We start from the raw sequence: 12,695 nt of genomic DNA, 5'->3' as shown, positions 1-12,695 counted from the left end.
TGTTGAAGAGTTTTTGGATGAAGAGAAGATTCATGCTATGGCTTGGCCTGCTCAAAGCCTTGATTTGAATCCTATTTAGCATGCATTGGAACAGCTAGAAAGAAGGGCCCATCGGCACTATTCAGATATCCCACAGGACCTATGGGAAGAAATCCTGAAAAAATGAAAAAGTTTCCTTAAGAGATCATCGCAGCATTCATTAATCAGGAGCATACTTGAAAGTCTGGATGCTGTGATTGCTGCAAGAAGAGGTAATACATCTTTTGAAGACTTGAAGAGACATCTATGAAGTGTGAAGTGAAGAAAATCGAAACAGATCAGATTATCTTCATGAGCTTCCTCAAAATTTGCTTGAAGTGTAAATCCATTCGTGTTAGTTGCACACCTCTGGCTTAATTTGTTTATATTAGGCTTTTTTCGTTGTTAGATATCTAGATGTATACGTGTCACAACATTTTATCATAAAATAGCAGATTAATGTCATAAAAATGACCAGACTTTAAAACAGAATATTGAAAATAAATTTTTCTTCAGTCGTTGAAATGATACATTTTTCACACCGGGCAGCGTATGTCTCTTAAGAAGCCACAAAAATATCACGTTTTTAGCATCAGGAATTTTTGCAACAAACTTGTCCAGTTTGAAAATGTCAGTCTATTCTTGGATCAGAAAAATGCTTAGGCCATATCTAAAAATACTTTATGATAAAATATCCAGAAAAAGAAAACACGTGATAAATTCACTGTAGAGGTATGTGCTATAGCAAGTAATAATAGTCACACTCTGACTGTTTCTATGTCTTTAATAAGTTCTTCAGTAGAGGAAAATACTATGTGTCAGCTCCATATGCACCAATAAACAATGTGCTGCATATACAAAAATAATTCATATATTTTATTGTGAATATGATCTAGTCATGTAAATGTCACTAACTAGCTGGTCAGTTTTAAATTCGAAAAGAAGAAAAATCCGTTTAGAAGTGAAGCTAGAAGTCTACGTATTTGCGTCTCTTAGTGTGAAGGAATCACTATACATCATTTCGTAAAGTTGCATAGGAGAGCAATCTTCCACTGTGGTATCGATAGCAACGCATAGTTTCAAAGGTTGGCACCGCCACGAGACACAGACAACAGCGCCCTCTAGCCGGTGCTGTCGAGTTCTACGAGCCCCGTGTCAGCTTCGCCCCATTTTCATCAGGTGCAGCCAGCCACGACACTACTCTTCAGCTTCGCACATCATTCCAAGTTACGTATTTTTATTGCTTGAGTAAAGGAGATTTAAATTCATACAGCAGTATTGACGTGTTTCACCTTTTCCTGACAAACATAACATTCTCATGCCCACACAACATGGTTTCAGAAAGGGTAAATCTACAGAATCAGCAATTGTCAGTCTAACAGAATACATTTTACAGTCCTTGGATGAGAAAAAGGTTGTCTCTGCAATGTTTCTGGATCTTTCAAAGGCATTTGACACCATTGACCATGAAATGCTGATACAAAAATTAAGCAACTATGGCATTCGGGGGCAACCAGGTGAATGGATAAAATCATACTTGTGCAACCGCAAGCAGTATGTATCATTAGGAAACTGGTACCAATCAGAAACCAAATCCACCAAATATGGAGTGCCGCAGGGTTCGGTAATGGGGCCATTGTTATTTAATGTATTTGTTAATGATATAGGTGTTGAGGAGGAAGAAAAAAAATTGTATGCTGATGACATGACATTACTAAATAGTGACCAAAATATGGAACAGCTTGAGAGAAGAGCATACATATCTGCAAATGTCACAGCTCAATGGCTGTTGGAAAATGAACTGGTTATAAATCTAAAAAAGACTATGTATGCAGTGTTTAAAAACAAGGAAAAGGCTGTAGACATGGATTTACAGGTTGATGGAACAAGGCTGGAAGAAGTAGAATCTGCTAGATTCTTAGGTATTCTTGTGGATAATGAACTGAAATGGAAAAAAAAAACATATTAATTATGTCTGTAAGAAACTGAGCTCTGTCATATTCTTAATAATGCAGCTATCACAGTATTCAGACAAGAACCTTCTGTGCACAGTGTATCATGGACTTTTCGAACCATACTTACAGTATGGAGTGACTGTGTGGGGAAACTCAAACAAACAAGAGACAAAACGAGTGTTCACATTAAAAAAAAAAAGCAATTAGGACCATTTTAAGAAGAAAGACCTCTGAAACATGCAGAAACTGTTTCAAGAATTTAAATATCTTAACTGTTTCATCGTTGTATATATACAAAACAATAATGTACATCACAAAAGGTAGTGAGGGCTGGATTACAATTGCTAGTGTACACACCCAAAATACAAGAAAGAAGAATGAAGTACGGAGCATACCCCACCGACTGGCAATGCTAGAAAAAGGACCCCAGTACTTTGGTATCAGACTACTAAGAAGTCTGCCCAAAACCCTGAAAGATAGTGTACTTCACAATGACTTTCCAAAGAAACTTAAAGACTATCTCATTGAAAAAGAGTTTTACAGTGTTGCAGAATACTTATGCCATTAAATTTGTATATATTGTTATTCATTATCAGTAATGTAAAAATGTAAGTTAAAGGTGTAGAAAAATAAGTGATAAGAAATGTTAACACTTTGACATGTCCTATATTACACGTACATTTACTGTACACAATGTAATATTACAGGATCAAATTCAATTCAGTTCAATTCCTGATCCAACCCACGCACCGCCTTCCAGGCGGGATACAAAATCCACCACTTCCCTCTACTGCTTGTGGATAAATAGATTAAGATTGGATGCTTTGTTTTACCCATCACAACCAATATTTTTTTGAACTACTGCAACTGTGCCGATAAAGGTTTAAACACTGATGTAGTGCACCAGTTTGGTTTCCTCATGCGTAGCACGACAGGTTTCAGGAATTTATTCTCATTTTTAAGTGGTTTGGGAGTTTACAGTAGTAATTTACGTGAAGTGTCCATGCATGTTATTCTGCTTCTCTTGCACTGCAGTCGCTTTGTAATTATCTTTAGCTATTGTGCCGCCTCCATTGCACAGAAATTAACACACAATCAATCACAAACTATCATTCAAACTCTTTCCTCGATCTCAGATCATTCAAGCAGCATTTGCGTGTGACTGATGTTAGAAAGAGAGCCCCCGCTATTAAATCTCACGCCTCACATTAATCCCATCACCAGTTTTTTTTTTTTTAATTATTATGTCTGTGTATACGTCATGCAAGAACATCTACCCTACCAGTTTTTGATACACTGGGATCCTCTGTCCGGTTTTGGGAATGTCGAATTCACACACTCGAAATGTGACGTTTGTTTGCAAATTGGAATGTTCCACGCTAGTAAAGGTAGAGTTTACCTGTAATAACTCAAAACAAGTGATGTCCTAAGGTGACCCTAACAGAAGTCAACGCTTCCCAGGGATAGAACGATGAGTTTCCTGCAAGGACAGCACCGAGAGCGAAACGTGTAATTTCTGGGGGCAGTTTGTTCCGGCAGGGTGGCAGTAATTAGCAGATCGGAGAGCGCTCGTGTGGCACGTGATCACAGGCTTGCCGCCTGCACGCAGCAGCCACAAGGCTACGCTACTAGCTGCCGCTGAGCGGGGCAGAGGCCTGAATGAAAACAAGGCTCGCTTTAGGAAGAACGAACGATGATGCTCACCATGAATCTTTTCGTGGTCATTAACCCTAGCAGTACCAACGTATTTCCCATAACGCGTCCTCAGCGGGAGGGGTGGTGGTGGTGGAAGGGAGGGGAGGGTACTTCATGCTCACCACAAAGAAATGAAAGAAAGAACCTTATTAAGAACGTCCTTTTTAAACGGGTTCTGATGTGTATGTAGGGTCCTGAAAATATCTTTTAGCGCAATCTTAGCAGCACCAACGCAAATTCTGTAATGTGAACATAGAGAGAAGCACCACATTCCGGAAAAAAAAAACCTACGGAGTCTGGTATACGAAATCATGAAAAACAAAATTTATTTTAAAATATAAGTAATGGCTAGATTGCAATATTTTCGGAAAGTGGGCATTAAGTGCTGGTATACACGATACTTCGCTTCGCTAGTTTAATAGGTAAATACATCCCATTGTTCAGTTGCCTGAGATGTTCGAAACATCAGACAAGTATTTAAGTAAGTTTAATTCAAAGAATATTAGTCGATAAACAGTACGTTTTATTGTCACATCATTTTTATGCAATGAAGAGGTAAGAAAGGACGTTCTCGAATGTTGTTCTCTTTCTAGAAACGTTTTTGGACTGCAGATAGTGGTCAAGCAGTTTTCCTGTAACCCTCTGAAATGATGCTCACACTTCAGCAGTAAGACACCACGTCACCTCCGTACAAACAAAGCCGTATTGTTGTTCTGCATCTATATACAGTATTGTAGACACTTTCAAAGAGTCAGCATTGTCAAAAGACATTCTACAAACTGTAAGATTCTATTAGACACCATATGGTATACAACGATGTATCATTCCGAGGAACCTCTCCATACTGAGTCATACTCAGCGGCTTATCTCTATACCGGGTGAACTCCACCAACAAAATTACGGAGGTTGTTAGGGAATATTTTCTGATTACTTTGGTACAACGGACCCGTGGTGTCTGATGGCTCATTATAGAGAAGTAATCTATTTATAATTTGTTTGATTTTTAACGCAATTAACTTCGTTTCTGTTAAAATATCTTTACACCAGTGAAAAAGCCTACAACATGCAATCACCAGACTGTACAACACAACAAAAATTGTAATGCAAGAATCCTCCACAGCGATTGTCGTGCCGCTCTTTCATTGCATTCAGTGAAACTCTACATGAGGAGCTCATCGGCCCGATATTCATTGATAAACCTATCCATAGTCCTTTGTACCACTAACACTGCTGGCAGTAAGAGGAGCAAATAAAAACTGTCCTTTATAATACAATATCTGATAAAACTATCTGGACACCGATACGTAATACGAACACTAAATGTCGCGAGGGGTCGGCCTTTGTGGCCAAGTGGTTCTAGGCGCTTCAGTCTGGAACCGCGCGATTGCTACGGTCGCAGGTTCGAATCCTGCCTTGGGCATGGATGTGTGTGATGTCCTTAGGTTAGTTAGCTTTAAGTAGTTCTAAGTTCTAGCGGACTGATGACCTCAGATGTTAAGTCCCATAGTCCTCAGAGCCATTTGAACCATTTGAAATGTCGCGGGAGGTGGACGCGCCAGTATAAAAGAAGGTGGGTAGGATTGTGTTGTCAGCAGGGAAGCAGAAACAGGAGAACAGGTCTGGTAATCTCAGTGACTCCGAACATGGGCTGATCACTGGATGTCATCTTTTTTTCTCCTTTTGGCACTGCCTTTGTCCTGCAATGTGCGCAGGGTTAAGTACGGAATTGGTATGGTTAAGTTTTAAGGATGCCCTTCCTGCCGCCACCCCATACCTCCCCGGACAGAAGTAGTGTACCTCAGCTGTCTGCGTCTAGTGTAAGTCGTGAAAGAGTGTGAATGTGTTTCAAATGTGTGGTGTCATCGCCAGACACCACACTTGCTCGGTGGTAGCCTTTAAATCGGTCGCGGTCCGGTAGTATACGTCGGACCCGCGTGTCGCCACTATCAATGATTGCAGACCAAGCCCCGCCACACGGCAGGTCTAGAGAGACTCCCTAGCACTCGCCCCAGTTGTACAGCCGACTTTGCTAGCGATGGTTCACTGACTTCTACGCTCTCATTTGCCGAGACGATAGTTAGCATAGCCTTCAGCTACGTCATTTGCTACGACCTAGCAAGGTGCCATTATCAGTTACTATTGATACTGTGAATCATGTAATGTCAAGAGCGCCGTTCGTCATTAATGGATTAAAGTTAAGTATTCCACCAGCTACGTCCGTTGTTTCTAAATACTAATTTCCTTGTCCTGTTCCAGACCTCACGCCAGCCTGCGTGAGCTAAATCGCGTGCCTTTCGGCCTCCTCTAGTAACACGGTGTTGGCTCTCCTGCCAACCACAACAAAACGTCTGCGAGTCGTGTAACTGAGGCGGGACGTGGGGACCAGCCTGGTATTCACCTAGTAGGATGTGGAAAACCGCCTAAAAACCACATCCAGGCCGTCGTCGTTAATCCGCTGGGCGGATTCGATTCGGGGCCGGCGCGCCTTCCCGAGTCCAGGAAGCAACGCGTTACCGCTCGCGGCTCCCCTGGCGGATTGATCAGTGGATGTCATCTGAGTAACAAATTCAAGAGGAACATCTCGACTCTACTAAAGCTGCCTGAGTCGACTATTGGTGATGTGACTGTGTAGTGGAAATCCCGAAGGAACAACCACAGCGAAACCAAGATCAGGCAGACCTCATGTACTGACTGACAGGAGACCTCGAGCATTGCAGAAGGTAGTCGTCAAAAATCGAGTGAAATCAGTGGAAGGAATCGTTTATGATCTCCAAATTGGAAGTAGCATTCCAAATTGGAAATTTGTCGTAAGATCTTATGAGACCAAACTGCTGAGGACAGCAGTTCCTAAGCTTACACACTACTTAAGCTAACTTAAACTAGCTCACGCTAAGGACAACACACGCACCCATGCCCGAGGGAGAACTTGAACCACCGACGGGGGATGCCGCGCGAACCGCGAGAAAGCGCCACTGTCCGAGTGGCTACCCCACGTGGCAGTGTTCCAGCTAGCACAATGACCGTGTGGAGGGAGTACAATGGTGGAGCAAGTCCTCATCTCTGTAGACAATGCCAAGCAAGGCTTGAGGTGGCGTGAAGAGTGACCCACTGGCTGTAGATGACTGGAAACGAGTCATCTGGGGTGATGAATCACACTGTGCCCTGTGGAAATACCATGAAAGATCTTGGGTTTGGCGAATGCCTGGAGAACGTCACTTGCCATCATGCGTAGGAGCAACAGTGACGTACGGAGGAGGTTGTATTACGGTATGGGGGTGTTCTACGTGGTCCTTTGATTCTTATAACTGCAGTCTGGTTTCTGTACAAGTTGTGGACATACATTTGCTCTCTGCATTTTGTCATGACTACCATCGGAATTTCAAAGAGTCAGCATTGTCAACAGCTTCCTCTAAATCTACAAATGCTACAAGCGTTCATTTGCCTTCCTTCAACATGACTCCTAAGATAAGTCGTAGGGCCAGTTTTGCCTCGCAACTACCCTTATTTCTTTAGAACCCAAACTGAACTTTCCCAAGGTCGATTCTACCAGTTTTTCCATTCTCCTGTAAATAATTTGTGTCAGTGTTTTGCAATGGTTAAGTTATATTCACACTTGTCAGCACTTGCTTGTTCAGAAATGGAATTTTTATGCTCTTCTTCAAGTCTGAGGGCATTTCGTCTCTCTGATATATGAGGGGGTACCCAAAAAACGGAATTATTTTTTAAAAACTATAATTTTCAAATTGTTTACAAAACAATCTTATCCCGTCCAAAATAATCTTCATTACAAATAACACATTTGTCCCTCTCTTCCGACTGTTCGAAACAGTTTTCGTAGTCACCTGTAGAATTGGCTAACAGCTCCTCCCTCGTTTTTTCTTGACTTCTTCGATGTACTCAAGTCGGTGTCCTTATATGCCTCTTTCATGCATGGAAATAAGGAAAAGTCGCACGGAGCCAGGTCAGGTGAGTAAGGTGTGTGGGGCAGCGGAATCATGCCATTTTTAGCCAAAAAACTGTCTAACAGGCATGGATGGCTTTGTATGTCTGGCACAAATCGGATCTTTTTTTGGCAAAGACTATTGCGCAATCTTCTTAAAACCACTGACAATAGATTTATTGTCTGTCGACGGTCTCTGAGGTCAAGCTGTAGAATTTTTTTCGATATTTTCGTCAATTCGGGCAGTTGATGGACGTCCAGAACGAGGTTGGTCATCAATCGACATGTCGCCAATTTTAAATCGAGCAAACCACTTGTACACTTGAATTTTTCTCATAGCGTCATCTCGGTATGCTGTTTTCAACGTTAAACCAGTTTCAGCAACATTTTTACCGAGTAGAAAACAAAATTTAACAGCTGAAAGCTGTTCACTTATACTTGACATCATAAAAATCGAAACAAGAACAAAACAGCACTAGCAAAAACAATCACTGCAGATGAACACAATTAGTCAGGACGACAATGCAGGCGGCACTGAACTGGCAATGAGTTGCAATATAAACGCCTAGCAGCAGAAATGCGTACTACACAAGCTCCGGTCACGGCAATGTTATTCCTGTTCTCTTTTGGGTATCCTCTCGTACCTTCACTCGAAGTGAAGTTGTCCTGTCTTGGCTCTCGCAATGATCTCAACAAACGATGCACTTATCTCAGTTAGTTAATTAGTTACTTAGATAAATGTTCCATAGATCATTTCAACAATTCTTTTATCGAAATGTTGTGGAACAAGCCAGTGTACAGAACATGTATAAATGATTACTGTTAACATTAATAAAAATATTATCATTGTACTCCTACTCACGCAACTACACTTGAAAACAACAATTATCTTTTTGTTCTTTTTACTGGCTACCAATTTTTAATTAGAAATTCGTCAACGGAATACAAGGAGTTGCCCAGGAGAAATGATTTTGAATTAGTTTTAAAACTTGCTTTGCTAACTGTAACACGCTTAAGTGACTGGACAAATGATGAAAAATTTTTATTGCTGCATATTGAACTCCACTTTGAGTCACGACAGCCGACAGCTTTAACAATGGGTAGTGAAGATCATTTTCCTGTCTAGTGTTGTAGGTGTGTACATGACTGTTCTTCTGAATTGCGATGGATTATTTATGACGAATTTCATTAGCGAAAGTATTTATTGTGACTGCACAGTTAAAATGCCTAGTCCTTGAAGAGGGTGAACATCTCATATTATTCTTAGTACTCGCTTTTTTTCAATAAATACTTTCTAAGTGATGAGTTACCCAGAAAAGTATTCCGTACTACATTACTGAGTGGAAATATGCTAAATATGTCAAGAGGCTGATACATTTGTTTCCAAGATTAGCAATTATACGAAGAGCAGAAGTAGCTGAACTTAACTGTTTGAGAAGCTCAGTAATATGCAGATTCCAGTTCACGGTTTTATTAATACACTCCTGGAAATTGAAATAAGAACACCGTGAATTCATTGTCCCAGGAAGGGGAAACTTTATTGACACATTCCTGGCGTCAGATACATCACATGATCACACTGACAGAACCACAGGCACATAGACACAGGCAACAGAGCATGCACAATGTCGGCACTAGTACAGTGTATATCCACCTTTCGCAGCAATACAGGATGCTATTCTCCCATGGAGACGATCGTAGAGATGCTGGATGTAGTCCTGTGGAACGGCTTGCCATGCCATTTCCACCTGGCGCCTCAGTTGGACCAGCGTTCGTGCTGGACGTGCAGACCGCGTGAGACACGCTTCATCCAGTCCCAAACATGCTCAATGGGGGACAGATCCGGAGATCTTGCTGGCCAGGGTAGTTGACTTACACCTTCTAGAGCACGTTGGGTGGCACGGGATACATGCGGACGTGCATTGTCCTGTTGGAACAGCAAGTTCCCTTGCCGGTCTAGGAATGGTAGAACGATGGGTTCGATGACGGTTTGGATGTACCGTGCACTATTCAGTGTCCCCTCGACGATCACCAGAGGTGTGCGGCCAGTGTAGGAGATCGCTCCCCACACCATGATGCCGGGTGTTGGCCCTGTGTGCCTCGGTCGTATGCAGTCCTGATTGTGGCGCTCACCTGCACGGCGCCAAACACGCATACGACCATCATTGGCACCAAGGCAGAAGCGACTCTCATCGCTGAAGACGACACGTCTCCATTCGTCCCTCCATTCACGTCTGTCGCGACACCACTGGAGGCGGACTGCACGATGTTGGGGCGTGAGCGGAAGACGGCCTAACGGTGTGCGGGACCGTAGCCCAGCTTCATGGAGACGGTTGCGAATGGTCCTCGCCGATACTCCAGGAGCAACAGTGTCCCTAATTTGCTGGGAAGTGGCGGTGCGGTCCCCTACTGCACTGCGTAGGATCCTACGGTCTTGGCGTGCATCCGTGCGTCCCTGCGGTCCGGTCCCAGGTCCACGGGCACGTGCACCTTCCGCCCCAACATCGATGTACTGTGGAGACCTCACGCCCCACGTGTTGAGCAATTCGGCGGTACGTCCACCCGGCCTCCCGCATGCCCACTATACGCCCTCGCTCAAAGTCCGTCAACTGCACATACGGTTCACGTCCACGCTGTCGCGGCATGCTACCAGTGTTAAAGACTGCGATGGAGCTCCGTATGCCACGGCAAACTGGCTGACACTTACGGCGGCGGTGCACAAATGCTGCGAAGCTAGCGCCATTCGACGGCCATCACCGCGGTTCCTGGTGTGTCCGCTGTGCCGTGCGTGTGATCATTGCTTGTACAGCCCTCTCGCAGTGTCCGGAGCAAGTATGGTGGGTCTGACACACTGGTGTCAATGTGTTCTTTTTTCCATTTCCAGGAGTGTATTTACACACAAAAATTTGGAGCATTCTACTCTACTTACTGACTCCAGCTCGCATGCTACATCAGTTGTTGGTATGACTGTTTGTTGTATGGAAGTGAAGATAGCATGTTTTCTCAAAATTTAGGAAGTGTCTGTTCTGAGAGAGCAATTTAATAATGCTTTGGAAAATGTTATTTACTAACTATTCTGTTGCTTTCTCTCTAATGGGATTTATTATAACACTACCATCGTTTGCAAAAAGTACCTGTTTTTCTTGTTGGACGTTAAGTGGAAGATCTTTCACATATATAAGGTACAGAAGTGGACCCAAAATTGAACCCTGTGGGCCCCCCTTTGTGATTTTATTCTCAGTCATTAAAATTTTCTACCTTTCCAACATTGTCTGAATTATTCTGGACAACTTTCTTTGTCAAGTATGATTCAAACCAACTGTGTGTGAAGCCATCAATTCTATAGAACTTGAGTCTTCATGACAAGGGTAACACCCCATCATACCCTCGCAAATTTTATGGTATAATGCCCCTGAACACAGATCAAGCATGAAAACAGGAAGAAAGTGTACTGAAATGTGGAAAAGGAAGCAAAATGGAAAAAGTGAACGGTCCAAGATCATGATGTGCAACACTGAGCGAATGTGAATAGCCACAGCATCTTGGTTATATGGTCACGGTGTTGGACTACGAAGGGGGAAATCTGTGTTCAACCATTCATCGTGCCCAATTGTTTTCACAAAATTATGAACAGTCCCTCCGATCACTGACGTGTCTGTTCGCTATGTTCAAATTTGTGTCTGTGTCGTGGTGTAATGTCCGTTTGCAACAACGAGCTGTAAGGAAAAGAGCTCGAGACGTACTTACCTCCTAGTTGTTCTAGACAACTAGTACCTATTATGACTCTTATGTTCCGCTTTGGTAGTTTTGACTCTCGAATTCCTTTGTTATAATATACTTCACAGCCGTTTAATTGTTGTTTTCATTTCTTTGAGAGGTCTATGTGGCATCTCGCATGCTCTCGCCATACATCATATTTACTTGCGACGGTACTATATTCTCACCACATGGCTCACATTCTATAACCAATGTATCGTATCACAATTGCCTAGACTACAGAGGGAGAACAGACACGTCAATGATCGGACGGAAAGTTTATAATTTCGTGGATAAAAATGGGGCAAGGGGGAGATTTGAACACGGATCTCCCGCTTTGGCGTCCAACACCATGACGCCGCGATTCTTGCGAATCGCTCGTTGTTGCGAATCGTGACCTTGGGTCGTTCTCTGTTTCTGTTTTGTTTCTTTTTTCGCAGGTCAGTACACCTTCTTCCTGTTTTCATGCTTGATCTGTGTTCAGTTTTCGACAAGCTATCCACTGGGCCATCTTAACACTAAATCTGGGTGGGGTGCGATGGGGAGTTTACCTTGTAAAAGAGTATCATGTTCTACACAGTCTAAGACCATGGGGAGGTCACGGAAGATACCAGCTGGCGATATATTGTTATTTGAGGCTTGTGCTGTTTGATGAGTGAATGTACAAATAGAGTTCACAAGTAAGCCGCCGGTGTGGCGTGCAACAGAGAGGCTGTGAGCCGGAGTGAGAGTGAGGTGCGTAGATTGGGAGCGGGTACTCACTGCGTTCTCGTCGATGTCGGCGAGCAGGCGGCCCGACACGGTGGGCAGGGCGCGCACGTCGGCCACGTACCTCTCGAAGCCCACCGTCAGCTCCTCCAGACCCAGGCTGGTCGCCACAGACACCGAGCGCAGGTCCCACGGCTCACCGTCTGTCCAGACACAACCAATTCCTCCATTATCACTCACTGCATCACGCACGCAACGTGTTCCGAAGCCTGGCAGGTTAAAGCTGCGCGCTGGATCGGGAATCGAACCCAGAACCTTACCTTCGGGACAAGGCTCTCACTGAACGAGCTTGCCAGGCAAGATTCACGACTCGCCCCCACAGCTTCACTCCTGCCAGCATATCCTCTCCTTAATAATTCCTTTGTTTCCATGTGCCACCTGAGTTGGTACACTACTGGCCATTAAAATTGCTACACCACGATGAGGACGTGCTACAGACGCGAAATTTAACCGACAGGAAGAGGATACTGTGATATGCAAGTGATAAGCTTTTCAGAGCATTCACACAAGGTTGGCGACGGTGGCGACACCTACAACGTGCTGACATGAAGGAAGTTTCCAAC

At 43.5% G+C, this 12,695-nt stretch overlaps 1 protein-coding gene across 1 annotated transcript in view; it reads right to left on the bottom strand.

Moving 5' to 3' along the window:
• LOC126335406 (uncharacterized) overlaps positions 1-12,695 on the bottom strand; it is a 219,650-nt gene that overhangs the window by 6,710 nt on the left and 200,245 nt on the right. The window contains exon 4 of the mRNA XM_049998674.1: positions 12,127-12,275. Within this exon, the coding sequence (XP_049854631.1) occupies positions 12,127-12,275 (149 nt within the window). The remainder of the gene's footprint in view (positions 1-12,126; positions 12,276-12,695) is intronic.

Source organism: Schistocerca gregaria, chromosome 2 (assembly GCF_023897955.1).
Source record: "Schistocerca gregaria isolate iqSchGreg1 chromosome 2, iqSchGreg1.2, whole genome shotgun sequence".
In the NCBI taxonomy this organism is placed as follows: domain Eukaryota; kingdom Metazoa; phylum Arthropoda; class Insecta; order Orthoptera; family Acrididae; genus Schistocerca; species Schistocerca gregaria.
The sequence above is the reverse complement of the archived record's forward strand: the minus strand, read 5'-3'. Positions and strand labels throughout refer to the sequence as shown.